The sequence below is a fragment of the Geotrypetes seraphini genome, chromosome 6, assembly GCF_902459505.1.
Source record: "Geotrypetes seraphini chromosome 6, aGeoSer1.1, whole genome shotgun sequence".
Lineage (NCBI taxonomy): Eukaryota > Metazoa > Chordata > Amphibia > Gymnophiona > Dermophiidae > Geotrypetes > Geotrypetes seraphini.
The window spans coordinates 214976761-214996211 of record NC_047089.1 but is presented as its reverse complement, the minus strand read 5'-3'; the positions used below and the strand labels follow the sequence as shown (position 1 = coordinate 214996211).

At 45.4% G+C, this 19451-nt stretch overlaps 1 protein-coding gene across 2 annotated transcripts in view; it reads left to right on the top strand.

The window, feature by feature from the left end:
- Positions 1 to 19451, top strand: part of UNC5D (unc-5 netrin receptor D) — a 761056-nt gene that overhangs the window by 719660 nt on the left and 21945 nt on the right. For both annotated transcript variants that reach the window (XM_033949939.1, XM_033949938.1), the window contains one exon: positions 3753 to 3917. In XM_033949939.1, the coding sequence (XP_033805830.1) occupies positions 3753 to 3917 (165 nt within the window). The remainder of the gene's footprint in view (positions 1 to 3752; positions 3918 to 19451) is intronic.

Genomic DNA, 19451 nt, shown 5'->3' with positions numbered 1-19451 from the left:
CAGAAAAAGGAGGACGGATTGAGACATCTGGGTTTTACTTCTGCTGAAAGAAGCTGTCTACCTTGTTTCCGGATGCCAGCGAGCCCGGCTGTTTCCTCTGCCGGCGGTCCCGCCCCTTCTCTGAGCCCTGCTGCGCTGCTTTTTCTTCCGGCGGTCCCCCCCTTTCTCTGATGTCAGAGAAAGGGCGGGACCACCTGAAGAGGAAGCAGCGCAGCACAGGGCTCTGAGAAGGGGCAGGACCGCCGGCAGAGGAAGCAGCTGGGCTGGCACCCGGAAACAAGATAGACAGCTTCTCCATGGGGGAGGGGGAGGGGCTGTGGGGGTGCGAGCGGTCCTTCGGGTGGGGGTGCAAGCGGTCCTTCGGGGTGGGAGTGCGAGCGCTCCTTCCGGGTGATGAATCGGGCGTCGGGGGGGGGAACTATGTAAAAAAAAATTGTACAATGCGCTCACGCGTAAAAACGCGCAAGGGTATGCGCGGTTTGTAAAAACCACGTATAACGCGCGCATTATATGCAAGAAAATACGGTAGATTCAATAAATGGTGCTCAACAATCAGCACTGAAAATATATTGACACTCAATGCTGTTCTATAAGGGGCACTCAAAGATGAGCTGGGTCAGACCAATGGTCCATTAAGCCCAGTAGCCCATTCTTATGGTGGCCAATCCAGGTCCCTAGTACCTGACCAAAACCCAAGGAGAAACAACATTCCATGCTACAGATCCAGGGTAAGCAGTAGCTTCCCCATATAATACAGATGTGTGCTGGGGTTCCTGACCATATCAGGGATTTGAACCCACCACCTTGGGAAGATGGAAGAAGTGCCTTTAACCACTGCATTGGTGGAGTCTGGCAGAGCATAGAATACTATCATTTATCTGCATATTTTGGCAACCTAGGTGTAAGAATTTACTCCAGCTCTATGGCTGGTATATAAGTACTCACATCTAAAATATAGTGCACATTTTTCTTGTTTAAATCTTTATTGATTTTCAAACTTTGATAGTGCAATACAATTGATAAATCATAAATACTGCATAAAATGCACTATTGATGGTGCAATACAATTGATAAATCATAAATACTGCATAAAATGCACTATTAACTATACAATTATTACATTAAACAGTCATTTTCCTCCATCCTCATTTTAATTATTAATACAAATAATACATATGATGTGACAACAATATTATAATTAAATAGTTTAACTCCTCAAAGTACATTTCCTTCCCTCCAACCACCCACCCTCCCTGTTTGGGGACTAGTACCGTATTTTCACGCATATAACGCGCGCGTTATACACGATTTTACAAACCGTGCATAACCATGTGCGTTATACGCGAGTGCGTTGTACAATTTTTTTTTACATAGTTTTCCCCCCCGACATCCGATTCATCACCCCGAAGGACCGCTCGCACCCCCACCCCGAAGGACCGCTCGCACCCCCACCCCGAAGGACCGCTCGCACCCCCACCCGAAGGACCGCTCGCACCCCCACAGCCTCCCCACTCCCCCTCCCGCATGGAGAAGCTGCCTACCGTTGTTTCCGGATGCCAGTGAGCCCAGCTGCTTCCTCTGCCGGCGGTCCTGCCCCTTCTCTGAGCCCTGCGTGCGCTGCTTCCTCTTCCAGCGGTCCCGCCCTTTCTCTGACATCAGAGAAAGGGCGGGACCACCGGAAGAGGAAGCAGCTGGGCTCACTGGCATCCGGAAACAATGGTAGGCAGCTTCTCCATGCGGGAGAGGGAGGGGGGGAGGCTGTGGGGGTGCGAGCGGTCCTTCAGATGGGGGTGCGAACGGTCCTTCGGGGTGGGGGTGCGAGCGGTCCTTCGGGTGGGGGTGCGAGCGGTCCTTCGGAAAGGAGAGTCGGGGCGGCGAGAGGAGAGTCAGGGCGGCGAATGGAGAGTCGGGGCGGCATGCGCGGTATACGCGTGTGTGCGCTATAGTAAAATTTTTTTACATAAATTTCTGTTCCCCGCGCGCTATACCCGTGTGCACGTTTTACACAGGTGCGCTGTATATGGGTGAAAATACGGTAAGTCCTTTAATGATGTATGGTGTCCATTAACTACTTTTGTTGCATTACAGTAAGGGTCAAGTTTATTTCTTTTTCATTAGATTTCTTTACACATTTTTCTTTAGATAAGCTCGAAATGGATGTCTAAAAAATAGGTGCCCTATTATAGAGTTACCTCCATATATCTCATGCATATTCAATTCAGAAATCCTTTCAGAAAATAAAAAAACAAGAGGACATTCGGAAAAGTTGAAAGGGGACAGATTCAAAACAAATGCTAGGAAGTTCTTCTATACACAACGTGTGGTGGATACCTGGAATGCAATTCCAGAGGACGTTATAAGGCAGAGTACGGTACTGGGGTTTAAGAAAGGATTGGACAAATTCCTGATGGAAAAGAGGATAGAGGGGTATAGATAGAAATTTACTGCACAGGTCCTGGACCTGTTGGGCCGCCGCGTGAGCAGACTGCTGGGCGCGATGGACCTCAGGTCTGACCCAGCGGAGGCATTTCTTACGTTCTTATGTTCTTAAAACCATATTGAATGAGCAGGTCTGGAGGACTGGTTTGAGAACCACTGAACAAGGCAACTTAGCACTACTTCCATCAAATTAATTAAGGGGGCCAAAAAGTTTGATCATGTCACCCCGTTACTTCAAAAGGCACATTGGCTCCCTGTGGCACACCGCATTCTTTATAAATTATCTTTACTCACCTTTAAATCATTGCTATACAAAACTCCATCATTTATTTACAAAGTTTTAATTCCATATTCTTCTCAAAAAACTTTAAGATCGAATGAACAACTTTTATTGGTTATTCCCACCCTTAAAATGATTAATACACGAAGGCAATATATTTTTACCGTTACAGCACCACAAACTTGGAACTCTCCCCCACTTTACTTAAGACAGGAGAAAAATTTTGATAAATTTAAAAGCCAACTTAAGAGCTTTCTTTTTAAAGACGCTTTCAATATCTAATTGAAATGCCAATTGCTCTTTATAGCTGCCGTTCATTTTGTTCAATTGTGTATTATACTCCCAATAAACTATTTTGTTTTCCCTTTCCCTTTGTATATTACCCTTAAATGTTCTTCCTTTCCTATCATAAAATGTATTTTGTTCCCTTCTATCCTAGTGTTTCCTGTTGTAATTTGTCTATTTTTAAAAGATTTTTATTATTTTTATATATTCTTGTTATTGTTTACCTTATATTTATAGTTTATGTACATCGCTTAGTAACTCTGATAGGCGATCAATCAAATAACGAATAAACTTGAAACTTGAAACTTGACTCAGATTTCTAATCAACATTACACATGGCAAGGAACAAGCTGACAGAGACCTTCAGAATGGAAGAGTAGCCTAGTGGTTACAGAAGTGAGCTGAGAGGCAGTGAAGCCAGCGTTCAAATCTTCCTGCTTCTCCTTGTGACCTTGAGCAAGTTGCTTAACCTTCTAAGCCCTCTGGGAAGATATCTAGTGTACCTGAATGTAATTCACCTTGTGCTATTACAGAAAAGGTGTGAGCTACATCTAGATTATAAAAATAGATTTTGGGAAGTTTCCATCATGTGCAGTTTTATTCTACCATCCTGATTTGAAATTTCAGATGGGGAAACCATGCTTTTCCCTCCTGAGATCAAGATTAGCAACCATGGATGAACATTTCTAAAGCTTTTTTTGTCTGCTGTGCACAATGCATTTCTGACCACTTTCTCTATCTGCCGCAGGAAGTCCCTTTCTCCCGCGTGTGGTGCAGTAACCAGCAGCCATTGCACTGTGCCTTCTTCCTGGAGCGCTACACCCCTGCCACCACACAGCTATCCTGCAAGATCTGTGCACGGCAGGTCAAAGGCCACGAGCAGATTCTCCAAGTGGAGACATCCATCATAGAGGTAGGTCATGTTTTTCCAAAGCTCCTCTGTTCTGTATTTTTATGAGAAGCTCCAAGGGATGAAGAGAAGAGCAGAGACAGGGCACCAACGTTTACACATTACATGAGCGCCAGTGTATAGAATGCTGTTGCTTTTGCAAGTAAGCAAACAGCTATACACATACCTGGCAGGAAAAAGCTAAGCGCTATTCAGTAACTGTGCGCATAAGTTACATAGGGGCAAATTCTGTAAACTTGCGTGAAAAACTTTTCGCACAGCATGCAAAATTTTGGCGCAAGTTGCAGAATAAGGTCAATTGCACGCATAACGTGATATAATATTGAGCTGATCATTGAGGTTAATTACCAATACTTGGCACTAAACCCTAGATTCTATAAAGTGCAGCTTTTAATTGGCACTGAGTTAATTGGAAGTTAGATGCCTAACATGGTCAGCGTCATTCTACAACACTTAGAGGGGCATTTTCAAAACATACATTTAAGTCCAATTTGGTCGTATGGTGTTAGACATCCAAAGTCGGCAGTAAGAAAATGCCTATTTTCAAAAGGTAAACCAGCATACTTCTATAAATATATATATATATATATATATATATATATATATATATATATATATATATATATATATATATATATATATATTTATTTATTTAAATCCTCTATCTGGATGTCCAGGCCACCAGGCCATCTATCTTTTTACCACATTTTCAACCAACATTTTGTCCAAGTCCCATATTCCCAGAACAAGACCATTTGGACATGTGAGGGGCCAGTCCCGTAATGGACTGGTCACCTAGACATGGCAATGGAGAAGTGGGGGCACCTTAGAGGGCACTGCTGTGAAATTCACATAAAGGGTGCCAGATAAATATCTCACCAGAACTCCCTTATAGGTTATGATAAGCCCACCAAAACACCCTAAAAACCCATTATACCAGTGGTCTCAAACTCGTGGGCCGCATGCGCCCCCCCCCCCCCGGCTGTTATTTTGCAGCCCGTGGTCTAGTACCTGAATTCGCAATCTGGGCAACTGCAACTGGGCAACCCGATCCCACAATCTGGGCAACTGCCTACTGCCGTCGCGTTTGCCAGGACTCCTGCCTTCGTGTATCTGCCTTCGTGCTGCTTGCCCAAAGCTTCCCTCTAACGCAGCTTCCTGTTTCCACCTAGGCGCACGGTGGGGTGGGGCGGGGCAGGGGGCCCAGTGTACTTGTGTGCCTAGGGGCCCTCGACGAATTAATCCTGCCCTGACCACACCAGCCTTTGAGCTTGTACCTAAAGTTAGGCATAACAATCTGGAGTTGTGTTAATGTTCTATAACCACAGTTCTGTGTGGAGCTGCCATTATAAAATTGACACATACCCCAGATTCTATATGCAGTGCCCAGATTTACATACCCAGCTATGTGCGCATGTCCGAGATGTACGTGCAAATTAATTGAATAGCAAGCTCTGACCCTTCAATAATTGGGTGCTAACAACCAATTATTGAGGTTCATTGGCACCTATTAGAATTTGCATACACATGTGTCTGCGTGCTATTCTATAAGGCAGGGGTGCCCAATACGTCGATCGCGATCGACCAGTAGCTCAGGAAGGCAACATGAGTCGATCGCGGAGCCCATCCCGGGCTCCGTGATAGACTCGTGTTGCCGTCCTGATCTACGGGCCAATCAGCCTTCCTCTCCAGTGTTCTCTCTAGAGCCTTTTAGCTGGGCGGTCTGCTAAACATTAAAAAAAAACCCAAAAAACCGGCTTGGAGATTTCAGCCCGTAGCGAACTTATGCTCCGGGCTCTAAAGTGTGCGTGCCGGCTTCTCTTCCCTCTGAAACCGGAAGTTATGTCCGGGGGGGGGAGAAGGGAAGCCGGCACGCACATGTTGAGAGCCCTGAAGCAAGCGTTCGCTACGGGCTAATGCGGGAGACAGGTTAGTGAAGCATTTGTTCTTCTTCCTGCCGGGTCCTGCCTACTTTCTGTTTCCGCGAAGGCAGGACCCGGCAGCATTTCCCCCAATAGGTTGATCACGATCTTGGGCTGATCAGCCTTCCTCTTCCCGACGGCAGAATTGACGTCGTCGGGGAGAGGAATGCTGGTTGGCCGAAGCAGGGAGAGCTTGGGGCCTGTTATTGGTGGCGTTTGGGTCCTGGTCCCCGATGGTAATGGCAATGGCAGTGGCTTGGGGGAGGGCAGGGAGAAAGAAAGAAAAAGGGCAGGCAGGGAGACAGAAGGAAAGAAGAGAAACAGAAAAAAAAGAAAGGGAGGCAGAGAAAAAAAAGGGTAGGGAAGAGGAAGGAAAAGTTGGGGGAAGGAATGAGGTCTGGAGGAGAGGAAGCATACAGGCTAAAAGAAGGGAAGATTGTATGCAACCAGAGACTCATGAAATCACCAGACAAGGTAGGAAATATGATTTTATTTTAAATTTAGTGATCAAAATGTGTCTGAATTTATATCTGCTGTCTATATTTTACACTAAGGTCCCCTTTTACTAAACCGCAATAGAGGTTTTTAGCGCAGGGAGCCTATGAGTGTCGAGAGCAGCGCTGGGCATTCAGCGCAGCTCCCTGCGCTAAAAACTGCTATCGTGGTTTAGTAAAAAGGGAGGGGGGTATATTTGTCTATTTTTGTATGGTTGTTACTGAGGTGATAGTGCATAGAGTCATCTGCTTTAACCTCTTTGAAAAACCCTGAAATAGGAATGATAATTAACATTTTCTATGCGTACAGTGTGCTTTGTGTTTTTTTAAAAAATTTTATTGTTGGTAGATCATTTTGACTTGGTCATTTAAAAAGTAGCTCGCAAGCCCAAAAAGTGTGGGCACCCCTGCTATAAGGCATGGCGCCTAACTCTACTAACACATAACTGAAAAGGAGGCCTGGCCACGAGCGTGTCAGGGATATTACGAAACGTTGTATGCATCGTTGCAGAATACTGCCTCAGTGCTCCTATCTTGGGTACCAGCATTTGCACTGGGTTTCAGGCAAGGTAATTGACGCTAAGCGCACCCCTTATAGAATCATGCTTAGAACCAATTTTTTATGGAACTGCCATTTATAGAATTCTCCTCCAAATGTTCAGTGCCTAACTTTGGCCGGCATCTCTTGAATTAACTCTATAGCTTGTAATTAAAAAGGGGCATTTACTTGGGTGGAACATGAGAAGGTTTAGAGTAAGGCTGCCACTTATGTATGTAACATACAGAATATGGTATAAGAACATAAGAGTTGCCGCTGCTGGGTCAGACCAGTGGTCCATCATGCCCAGTAGTCCGCTGACGCGGCGGCCTTTTTGGTCAAAGACCAGCGTCCTAACTGAGACTAGCCCTACCAGCGTATGTCCTTGTTCAGTAGGAACTTGTCTAACTTAGTCTTGAATCTCTGGAAGGTGTTTTCCCCTATAACAGCCTCTGGAAGAGCATTCAAGTTTTCTACCACTCTCTGGGTGAAGAAGATCTTCCTTACGTTTGTATGGAATCTATCCCCTTTTAACATTAGAGAGTGCCCTCTCGTTCTCCCTACCTTGGAGAGGCTGAACAACCTGTCCTTATCTACTAAGTCTATTCCTTTCAGTACCTTGAATGTTTCAATCATGTCCCCTCGAAGTCTCCTCAGTTTTTCTAATCTCTCACTGTAAGGCAACTCCTCCAGCCCTTTAACCATTTTAGTCACCCTTCTCTGGACCCTTTCGAGTAGTACCGTATCCTTCTTCATGTACAGCGACCAGAGCTGGACGCAGTACTCCAGGTGAGGGCACACCATGGCCCGGTACAGCGGCATGATAACCTTCTCGGATCTGTTCGTGATCCCCTTCTTGATCATTCCTACCATTCTGTTCGCCCTTTTCTCCGCCATAGCACATTGTGCAGATGGCTTCAAGGACTTGTCGATCAGAACTCCCAAGTCCCTTTCCTGAGAAGTCTCTCCAAATACCGCCCTGGACATCCTGTATTCGTGCATGAGATTTTTGTTCCCGACATGCATCACTTTGCACTTATCCACATCGAACCTCATTTGCCATGTCGATGCCCATTTCTCGAGCTTGATTATGTCCCGTTGCAGATCTTCGCAATCCCCCTGTGTCTTCACTACTCTGTATAACTTCGTATCATCTGCAAATTGAATCACCTCACTTGTCGTACCAATGTCCAGATCATTTATAAAGATGTTGAAGAGCACAGGTCCAAGCACTGAGCCCTGCGGCACCCCGCTGGTGATGCTCTTCCAGTCTGAGAATTGTCCATTTACCCCCACTCTCTGTTTCCTATGCTCCAGCCAGTTTTTAATCCCCGTGAGTATTTCACCCTCGATTCCATGGCTCACAATTTTCTGAAGTAGTCGTTCATGTGGAACCTTGTCGAACGCCTTCTGAAAATCCAGATATACAATGTCGCCCAGGTCACCCTTGTCTATCCGCTTGTTTACTCCCTCAAAGAAGTGCAGCAAGTTCGTCAGGCAAGATCTGCCTTTGCTGTAACCATGCTGGCTGGTCCTCATTAAAATGTATTCGTCAAGGTGATCAATAATGCGGTCCTTTATCAGTGTCTCTACCATCTTTCCCGGTACCGAGGTCAGACTCACCGGTCTGTAGTTTCCCAGATCTCCCCGAGTACCTTTTTTGAAGATCGGCATAACGTTCGCCACCTGTGCCTTTGCTGTCCACATCTTGTGTAACTATGACTGCCTACACCAACACTTTGTTTCATTAGTATTTTGTAACGGAGTTTACTCCAAGGAATGATCTCTGTGATAGACCCAAGTCTCATCTCCAGTCATGGGCTGGGGAGGGCTTAAATGACTGGGATGGTGTAGATGGGCTGGAGTGAGCTTTGACGGAGACTTCAATTAGTTGGAACCTAAGAACAGTACTAGGCAGAGCTTTGGATTCTTGCCCAGAAATAGCTAAGAACCCCCCCCCCCCCCCCACCAACAAATTTTTAGATTGAATCAGGTTGGGCAGACTGGATGGACCATTTGGTTTTTAATCTGACGTCGTCTACTATGTTACTATAAAAAGGATGTTGTTAGTGGAGTGCCACAGGGATCTTTCCTTGGGCCGGCTTTTTTTAGCATCATTGTGAGTAATATTGTGGAAGGTCTGGCTGGTAAAGTTTGTCTTTTTGCAGATGATACCAAACTCTGTAATAAGGTACTGTAGCTGTTACTTAGTAAGGGGAAGGGGGCAGTCTGCCCCAGACACCGTCTTGGTGAGGGTGCAGGCACCCATCCTACTCTCTGCCCCTCCCCCCATTGCCTCACATGCGCTCTGCTTCCCTTCCCCCGTAACTCTGTAATATTCCCAGCACGAGCAGCAGCCCCCAACTTGCTGTTGTGCCAGTGTTGGCTCTTCCTCTGATGTCCCTTCCTGGACCTGCATCTAGGAAGTGACATCAGAGGAAGAGCTGACGTTGTCACACCAGCAGCTTGGGGGTTGCTGCTCATACCAGGAATGTTACAGAGGTACAGGGGAAGGGAAGTGGTGCGTGTGTGGCAGGAGGGGGGCGGGGAAGTAGCATGTGGAGGTGGGGAGGTGGAGAAGAAGGTGGGAGAGGGGCGCCACCATCCCGAAAACTTCTCACCCTTGCTACGCCACTGACTACAGATACCCCGGAGGGTATTGTGGGATCTAATGAAGCTTGAAGAATGGTCCAGTAAATGGCAATTAAGACACCACCTTTAAAATCCTTGTTTGAATCTTGCATATCAGTTCCCTGACGAAGGAACAAAACGAGTCATGTCGGAACCCTCAATAAAGATAAGTTCTTTTGTTGCAACTAAACCAATTAAGTATATAATCATTTAGACTGCTTAAGCAGCGAAGAAAGAATCTTTTTGATGTTTGTTCAATCATATGCAATGATTGGGTGGTGAGGCAATATTTTTGGGGTTCGCCCCTTGATTTTGCCTCTATGTCTCTGAGCATATTTTTGACTACATATGAAGACATACTCAGTACCTTAAGGATTTTTAATTACCTATAGGAGAGTGATTTTTTTGTAGGTTTTAAAAAATAAAAAAAGCAGGGTCATGAACTTAGGGTGCAAAAATACCAAAAAAACAGTATAGTATAGGGAGCAAAGTACTTCTGTGTATGAGAGAACGGGACTTGGGGGTGATTGACTCTGATGATCTTAAGGTGGCAAAACAGGTAGTAAAGGCACTGATCAAAGGCATGAGGTTACTCGGATGCATAGGGAGAGGAATGGTCAGTAGGATAAAAGGTGATAGAGCGCCGTTGTATAAGTCTCTGATAAGGCCTCATAGTTAGAATGCTGTGTGCAATTCTGGAGTACGCACCTTCAAAGAGATAGGATGGAGTTGGCTCAGACGACCCCTACAAAAAAATGGTTAGTGGTCTTTGTCATAAAACTTATGGGGACAGACTTAGAGACCAACTAATAGCGATTGTAAGTGCAAAAATCGAATAGTCACAAAATTCTCACAAAGCACTGTAATATGACTCATAAATGAAACACATAGATAATAGAGAGGCGTGTTTAAAGACAGAACCATATATAATTTCACGGGCAAGAGTAATTTAATCCCCTGAGGAAGCCAACATGTGTTGTGTATATCAGTGGTGGTCCCCGTTGGGAATTTAAGCTAAGTGCCTGACTGCATTCATTTCAGTCAGACGGCTTGTTCAATAGTAGTTTGAAAAATTGTGATTTACACCTTTGTAATAAGAGAGAGAAACCCCCCCCCCCTGTTTTTGAGATATTATGGTTTTTGTTGAGTTATTACTGTAATAGAGAGTTTTTTTTTCAGTGAGACCGATGAATGACACTGGGAACTTGTATTGAAAAGACAAGTTGCAGGTCTTTCATTAAGGTCGCTGAGGTCTCCTTTTTCTCTCTTTTACTAAGGGCGCGCTAGCCGATTTAGCGCGTGCTAACGCGTCCATAGAATATAATGGACGTTTTAGCATTTAGCGTGCGCTAAATCGGTTATCGCACCTTAGTAAAAGGATCCCTAAGTGTTTCATTTATGAGCCATATTTTTCTGAGAGTTTTGTGACAGACTTAGAGACCTCAATATGCACTGTCAGTGACGTAGCGAGGATGAGTGGTGCCCCGGGGCGGTGGTTTCCTTCCTTCGCCCTCTTCTCTGTTCCCCGCTCCTTCCCGTCCTCCCCTGCCACACGCGCACCCCACCTTCCCTTCCTCCGTACCTCTTTTAATTTTCCCAGCGTGAGCTATCTGCATGTCACTTCCTAGGCATGGGACCCAGAAGTGACATCAGAGAGAGCTGTCATTGACACGGGCAGCAAGTTCATGATACTACTCATGCTGGGAAAATTAAAGAGGGAAGGGGCACATGTGCACGGCACAGGGTGTTGAGATGGAGCTGGGGGCGGAAAGTACAGTTGCTAGCACCTCCACTAAGATGGCGCTCTGGGCGGACTGTGCATCCCCTTACTATGCCACTGTGTACTGTATACTCTAGAACAGGGGTGTCCAACCTGCGGCCTGAGGGCCACATGCGGCCCTGTGAAGTATTTTGTGCAGCCCCGGTCGAGGGCGATGCAGTGTTTTCCTCTGCTGCTCCCGGGTGTTTACTGTCTTGCGGGCTCCCTCCTCTATCTTGCAGCAGCATTTGCGTGTTTGTATGGCCCCAGAAACATTTTTTTCAGCCAATGCGGCCCAGGGAAGCCAAAAGGTTGGACACCCCTGCTCTGGAAGAAAGGCGAGAGAGAGGGGATATTCACAGGAGGTGAGTCTTTTTCAAATGACGGAAGGGAGATCTACATGACAATTCCTTAGTAAACCAAATGAAGCAGCAAAACTGGGAACAGGATTCTGCTATTGCAAACCTCGTCATGCAAACAGTGGATCATTTCATCTTAAATTTTGCTGTTCGGTGAATACAAAATCACAAACTCAGTGGCGTACCTAGGGGGGGGAAGTCCGCCCCAGGTGCACGAGCCCAAGGGGGTGCACAGCTGGCCTGCCACCGGGGAAAGGCTGCCATTGCAATCATCTGAAAGAAGCCGGCGCCAGTTCTCCCTCCCTCCGAATTTGCCCTGCTTCTTTTCCCGTGGGCCGACCAACTATAGCCGTCCGACGTCAATTCTGATGTCGGAGAGGACATTCTGGGACAGCCAATCGCTGCCTGGCTGGCCTGGAACGTCCTCTCCAACGTTAGAATTGACGTCGGACAGCCAGAGTTGGTCAGCCCGCGGGAAACAAAGCAGGGCAATTTCGGCGCCAGCCTGTTTCCGATGGCCAGTGACAGCCTTTCCCCGGTGGTGGTGGCAGCATGGTTCTGGTGGTGGCGGTGGCATGGGGGAGGGCAGGGAGAAAGAAAGAAAGGGGGGAGACAGAGAGCCAGAAAGAAAGAAAGGGGGTGGGGATAGGGATCCAGAAAGAAAGAAAGGGGGCAGGGTGAAAGAAAGAAAAATATGGGGCATGGGGAGAGAGAGAGAGAAAGACAGACATAGAGAAAGAAAGGGGGCATGGAGAGAGAAAGAAAGAAGGGGGCAGGATGAAAGAAAGAAAAAATGGGGGAGGGAATGAGGTCTGGAGGAGAGGAAGCATACAGGAGTCTGAAAGAAGGGAAGAAATATTGGATGCACAGTCAGAAGAATAAAGTGCAACCAGGACTGATGAAATTACCAAACAAAGGTAGGAAAAATGATTTTATTTTCAATTTAGTGATCAAAATGTGTCTGTTTTGAGAATTTATATATGCTGTCTATATTTTGCACTATGGGCCCCTTTTACTAAACTGCAATAGCAGTTTTTAGCGCAGGGAGCCTATGAGCGTTGAGAGCAGCGTGGGGCATTCAGCACAGCTCCCTGTGCTAAAAAATGCTATCGCGGTTTAGTAAAAAGGGAGGGAGTATATTTGTCTATTTTTATATAGTTGTTACTGAGGTGACATTGCATAAAGTCATCTGCCTTGACCTCTTTGAAAACCCACAGAATATAAATGATAATTAACATTTTCTCTGCGTACAGGGTGCTTTGTGTTTTTAAATTTTTATTGTTGGTAGATCATTTTGACTTGGCCACAAAGGTAAGGGGGGGAGGGAGGGGAGCTGCTGAAAGACATCTAGTAATCCTTGCAGGCTTGACTGTACAGGGAATTATTTTTGTAAAATCATGTTTTGTTATGTGACTAGCATTATTTAGACTTTAATTTCTATGAATGAATAGAATGAAAATGATATAAAATTACTTGCTTGTTTTTATGTGCGTGTGCTGAAGGAAAGTGGAGAGAGAGTGGGCTGAGGACGCTGAAGGGAAATGGGGAACAGAGATGGGGGAAAAGACGCTGATTTATAAATTGACAATTGTACAGAATATTGTTTCTTTTTATACTTTAATATAATAAGTTCAATATAAAACAATTCAAGGCTTGTGTGGATGGAATCAGGTGGTTTGCGGGGATGGGGACCGAGCTTACGGGGTTTAGTCCAATAAAATGGTATTTTTTTATTTCTCATTATTTGTTTTATTTTTATTTGTTAATTTGTAAAGTGGTGATTGTTATGTATCAGTTTTTCAAATTTACATCTACTGTCTTTATATTTTGCACAGTATTAGAGGACATGTATTACTGTTTTTGTGGTGTTGCATTGTATGCAGAGTCTGGTTTCTTGGCAGTTCAGTTTAACTTTTGTCTACATATTTCTATTTTTAGTTTGTGATTATTCCATATTGGGCAAGGGTATATCTGTCTGTGTGTATGAAAGGGACATGGCTTTCTGATAGCATCGACTGTACAGGATCAATTGACTGTGCAGGATCTGGTTTGTTTAGTTTTACAATGTATGTGTTGGTGTTCTAGTGCTCACTGCAGTGTTTAAGATGCTGCCTTTTCCTAGGTACACTCTTGTTGTGCGATGATTGTTACTAAAAATCATATTTTTCATATAGATGGGGGGGGGTGTCAAACAATGATGAGCCCCGGGTGTCATATATGCTAGGTACGCCACAGCACAAACTATATATTTATATTCCACTCATCTGGAGAAGTGCATTAACCATATATCAATTATGTGCAAAGTAATATAATCACTTTTATACAGGAAAAGGCCTCAGAAATGGAGCCCACGCACAGTCATGAAATCATAGACTGAATTGATCAGAGTAGTTTTTAATACTCCTTGCTCCAGTCATTGGCCAAAAAACCCGTTTACTAGTGTCTTGCTTTACCATAAATAATTTTAACTTTTTTCTAACTATTTTGAAGTTCAATTTAATTATTATATGTTCTCATACTTTCAATTATTTATCTTTTTTTTTACTTTTTATGAAATTTTTAAATCAAATTCTTATGCACTACTCCATTCAATTGAAAAAAGGACCTCTATATGACTAAAAGAAGGCTATCGCACGAGTTACATCAGTCACGATACTTTTTACTTTTACTTAAGTATCAAACTATGCATTTATCTTTACTTTTACTTAAGTACTGTGACCTAGCACTTTAAACAACACTGCCTAGCAGAGCCTAGGCAGGCTTAGGTATCACTAAGCATCCTTGTGGTAGGGGCCAGTACATTAGGCCAGGGTTCTCCTGGCCTAACTACAACGTCTAGCGAAGCCTAAGTCAACCAAGCCTATTCTCTGCCCGAACCATGCTTACTTTTCGGGTCAGTATCATTAGATGTTAGAGGGCACACCTCAACTTAGGTGTTAGGGTAGACTGTAAGCAGGGACTGACTCATATATGTTTGCAAACAGTGCTGTGTAGATTTAGTAGTGCTGTAGAAATTAGAGGTAGTGATAAATATCTGCATATTTAAATAGCATTTCCTCATCTAAACTGGCTACACACATAAGGCAGAAGCAATTCCCAGTCACTCCTGCCCTTGCTGGCACTAAGTTCAAAATGGTGCCAGCAACCCCTGCTCTTCTGGTACTACTGCTAGTGGTCAGGTGTCTGTACAAGGGCTTTGGATTATTTTTCCACCTATAGCATGACTTGCAGTATAATGAGGTGTTCTGTGTGCATTTGCATACATTGCATCTTATTGCTGTTTACTCCGTGGCGACCTAAAAAAATACTGTTACAGCACTGAAATTTGTATTAGAGCCCTGTAACGTGCATTAAGTGGGAAATTTGCAGCATCCATCTGTGTGTTTTCACCAGAGTCTTTTGTAAAATACCAAAACTGTGAATTCCCCTAATGTTCCATTTCCTCCCTGAGCATCCTATGCAAAATTGTACTTTAGGTTTCTTTTCAATGGGGTTCACAGTTCATATACCATGTGATTTGGGTATCCCTCCTATGGACCACTGCTATGTAGCCTATATCATTTTGGAAGTACAGCTGAATATCTAGGAGAGATCTCACAGCCATGGGGTGATCTTTGACTCCTCTCTCGCCCAAACCTGTCACTTCCTCCTCTATAATACTGCCAAAATCTCCTCTCTGAACACACTACCAAAACCCTTATCCATGCTGTCATCACCTCACTCTTAGACTACTGCAACGTAATTCTCATCCACCTCTCATCTCTTCAATCCATTCAAAATGCTGCTGCATGACCAATATTCTGTGAGAGCTGCTATTCTCACATTACCTCTGTCCTCAAGTCACTTCATTGGCTCCCCATTTAATGCACATTAAAGGGCTCTAATATAAATTTCAGTGTTGTAATAGTATTTTTTTAGGCCGCCACGGAGTAAATAGTAATAAGATGCAATGCATGCAAATGCATATAGAACACCTCATTATACTGCAAATCATGCTATAGGAGTATAGGTGGATTGTACAATTTTAGCTGACAACCTCTTGACCATTCCTTGAGCTTTGCTCTCCTATCAGAAATTCAGAACTATCGTATATTAAATACAATCAGACCCATGCCAGAAGATATGTACCTTCTAGAGAAGGCTATAAATATTTTGAGTGGAAGAAGAGAATGTTGAATGCCATGGACCTAATGAAAAAAAGAAAGAAAATTGAACTGTGCCACTTTCCCTAACTTTCACAATTGCAGTGGAGTGGTATTTAAAGTGCCGACAAGATAACAAGCATGACAGTCTGAAATGGAAGTGATGATCGTGCCAAAGATATCATTATTATTAAGTGTCAGTCTCTGCTGTTGCATCATAGCCAAAAGCAAGCTCAGAATTACTGCTGAGAGCAGCTGAAGGCAGACATGGCCCTGTCCCTGGCGATGCTGTGCTGTGTGAACTTTACACCATGATCATACCCAGAATCCACGCAGCCTATCCCACCTACAGCTGAACTGTGAATCTGCTTTGCTGGAGCTGCAGTTCACAATTTTCCTTTTGAGCTGAATTTGTTCAGAAGAGGAAATGCTTCCTGAGTCGTGCCTGCATACGCGGGAGAGCCAGTATTAGTGGCCAAAGTGTGCCTGAATGAATTAAGTGTTGCTGCAGGTGCGACATGGTTTTTCACCTTTCAGTTAAGTCTTTTTACTTTTTGATTTTCATTTTGATTGATTTTTGTTGGGGTTTTGGCTAGCAGGGTTCGCTCTGGGGTCACTCAGGTTTCATCTGTTAATTCACCTGTTTTGATTTGGTTTAGATTGGTGGATATTTTCACTTTGATTTATAGCACACTTGGGTGCTCAATGATGGTGTGCGGGTGGAGGTATTTCACCTCTACCCAATTCGTGAAGTATTGGAGCTTGACTCCTATCGCTGTTTGTTCACACTGAGAGCACCCTTTAACTCTTTAATCCGGTATTGTCCATTATAGTTTTCACGGGGTTTGCGTGGTGTGCACAGTATTGGTCCTGAGCGCCCCCTTAGTGAACCCTGGTGTGACTATTTCTGCCTTTTTTGTTGGTTCTAGCAGGTGCGACCCAGGCAGGATATTGCAGCGGGCAGTGGGTAGCTGGGAGAAAAAGAATTTCAGGATACCCCAGTCCATTTTTGGGAACCCCTAAAATAGAACTTCTTTCAGACTATGCCTCTGCCTTGCAGTACTTTGCTAGTACCGCGAGGCTGCCACAAGCATTCGTTAAGGAGTCGCAGACACTAGGGGAAGGAGCAAGTGGGCTTTGCTTCTTTTCCCCTCACTCATGGACTACCAGAGACTTCAGATAGGCCCAAGTGGGCCTATATTGTGTAATGGGATGGTTAGGGGGTACAGCAAGTAGTTCTGAATGGGTTTTTATAGAGTAGCACTCAGTGTCCATAAATCTGGCACTTACTTTCTAGCACTCAGTTATAGAATTGCTGTTTCCAATTCCTCCACACACAACTTGGTGACATGGAGTGGGGTGGTTGGACATGGCATCAGGTTTTCTGTGGCGATGAGTTGGATGTGGCATCAAGTTGCTTGGGAGGGGAGGACTGGACATGGCATCGGGTTATGTGGGAGAGCTGGACATGGTATTGGGGGGTTGGGGGACTCAGAGGTGGTATTGGGTGGTGATCGGGGATGGGTGGGAGCAGGTGCATCACCACAGGTATTTGTACTGCAGTCTCTGCATTACATACACGGGGCCTTGAACTATTGGCCCAGGGATGTAATGTGACTGAGCAGATATTAGCCACGCCCCTGCATTTACCCCCTGCGTTTGCTTGCTGCCCATTAATTTGAGTTATTAATATATGCAGTAAATGCAAAACTTACTACAGTTTAGTTAAAGGGCCCCTAAGGAATCAAATACACACAAACAAATGCCACACCTACTATTTACTTCCTGATACGTAACACAAAGGGATATTACTACGTGCATGATGTCTTCCTTAGGAAGGTTTCCATTTGTGATGATGTAATAGATGTGGTGGAGGTAGGAGAGTTTGGCACAGGGTGGGCAAAGAATCTAGAAGTCTTTGACCTGGGGGCCGCTGCGGGAGCGGACTGCTGGGCACGATGGACCACTGGTCTGACCCAGCAGCGGCAAATTCTTATGTTCTTATGTAACACTAGCTCATAATGCTTAGAACAAAAATTTTCCTCTAGGAAGGAAGAAATCCTGTAGCCATTCCCCCTCCCCCCTAAAATTGACTGGCAAATGCCATTCCACCCTCTTCTCCCTCTGCAGAAGACAACAGCCTGATTGCTTCACAGCTTCCCTGAGGCAGCTACCAGGAGCACACCACAATTGTAGACATAAATAAAAGTCATTGTTCTCCTGTGGATTTAATTTGAACAATCAGAAACTGTGATGCATCTTCAACAGTTCCATTACCTTTCGATTGATGCATCAGGGAGATGGCGAGAGGCAGAGACAAATTATTTGACTAATCAGAAAGGGGGTGAAGTAGGGAGGGGGAAGAAGCATAGAGAGCTATCATGAAGCAATGAACTTTGTTAATGAAATGAATACTGCCTGAGGGAGTCCAAAGGGACAGACGAGAGAATCTCACACGCTGTGGAGACTGGCCCGACTCTTTGTCGATGGGAAAGAAGCTCTAAGAGAAAGAGTCTTAAGTAGGGAACTGAAAAACCAGAGTACAGTACTCCCCCGATATTCGTGGGGGTTCCGTTCCAGGAACCCCTGCGAATGTTGAAAAACCGCAAATACGGTTTTTAGGCAGGGGAGACAGGAGAGGGCAGCCGGAGCACCGGCAAGTGAAGAAAATCACTCGCTGTATGCTCCGACCACCTTTGACACGCAGCTCCTGATTGTGAGGCCCGACTTTAGTACAGGAAGAGGCAGTTGGAGCATACATAAGGTGACCATACGTCCCGTTTTCAATGGGATCATCCCGTTATTGGACCGACCGTCCCGTTGTCCCAAGTCACTGCTTTGGGACGCCAAAATGTCCCGTTTTCAGGGACAGTGTCCAAAAACTGTGCGCGGGGACAAGGGGACGGTCATTCCAGCACCAAAACCCCGCAGTGTTCTCTGCATCTGCTTGCTGCCATGTTCTCTGCGCCCCAATCCTGCTGCTGCCGCCGATGTTCCTTCTCGGGCTGATTCCAGCATGCAAATTGAACCCACGCTCTGGGGCTCTAACGTGTGTGTGCCGGCTTCCCTTCTCTTCCCTCCAAAACTTGAAGTTACGTCCCGGGGGGAGGAGAAGAGAAGGGAAGCTGGCACGCACATGTTCGAGCCCCGGAGCAGGAGTTCACTACGGGCAGCAACAGAGGGAAGCTTACAACTTGCTTCGGGCCTTCCTCGCTGCCGGGTCCGACTCCTGCCTACTTTCTGTTTCCCGGCAGGACCCGGCAACGAGGAAGGCCCAAAGCAAGGAAGAGCAGCAAGTTGTAAACTTCCCTCCGTCGCTGACCTATGGAAGATAGGTCAGCAATGGAGGGAAGCTTGCGGCTCTGCCGATGGGAGGGATGGGAAGAGAAATGATGCTGCTGCACCCAAGGGGGGAGGGGGAATAGAAAAGCGGCTGCTGCACCCAAGGGGGGAAGAGAAAAGCTGCTGCTGCTGCACCCAAGGGGGGAGAGGGAAAGAGAAAAGCTGTTACTGCATCCAATTGGGGAGGGGATAGGGGAAGAGAAGCGCTACTGCTGTACCCAATTGGGGAGTGGATAGGGGAAGAAAAGTGCTGCTGCTGCACCCAATTGGGGAGAGAGGGGGGAAAAGGAAGACCAGGAAAGGGAGAGGAGACGAAAGAGATGCCAAGACCATGGGAGGGAGGGAAAAGA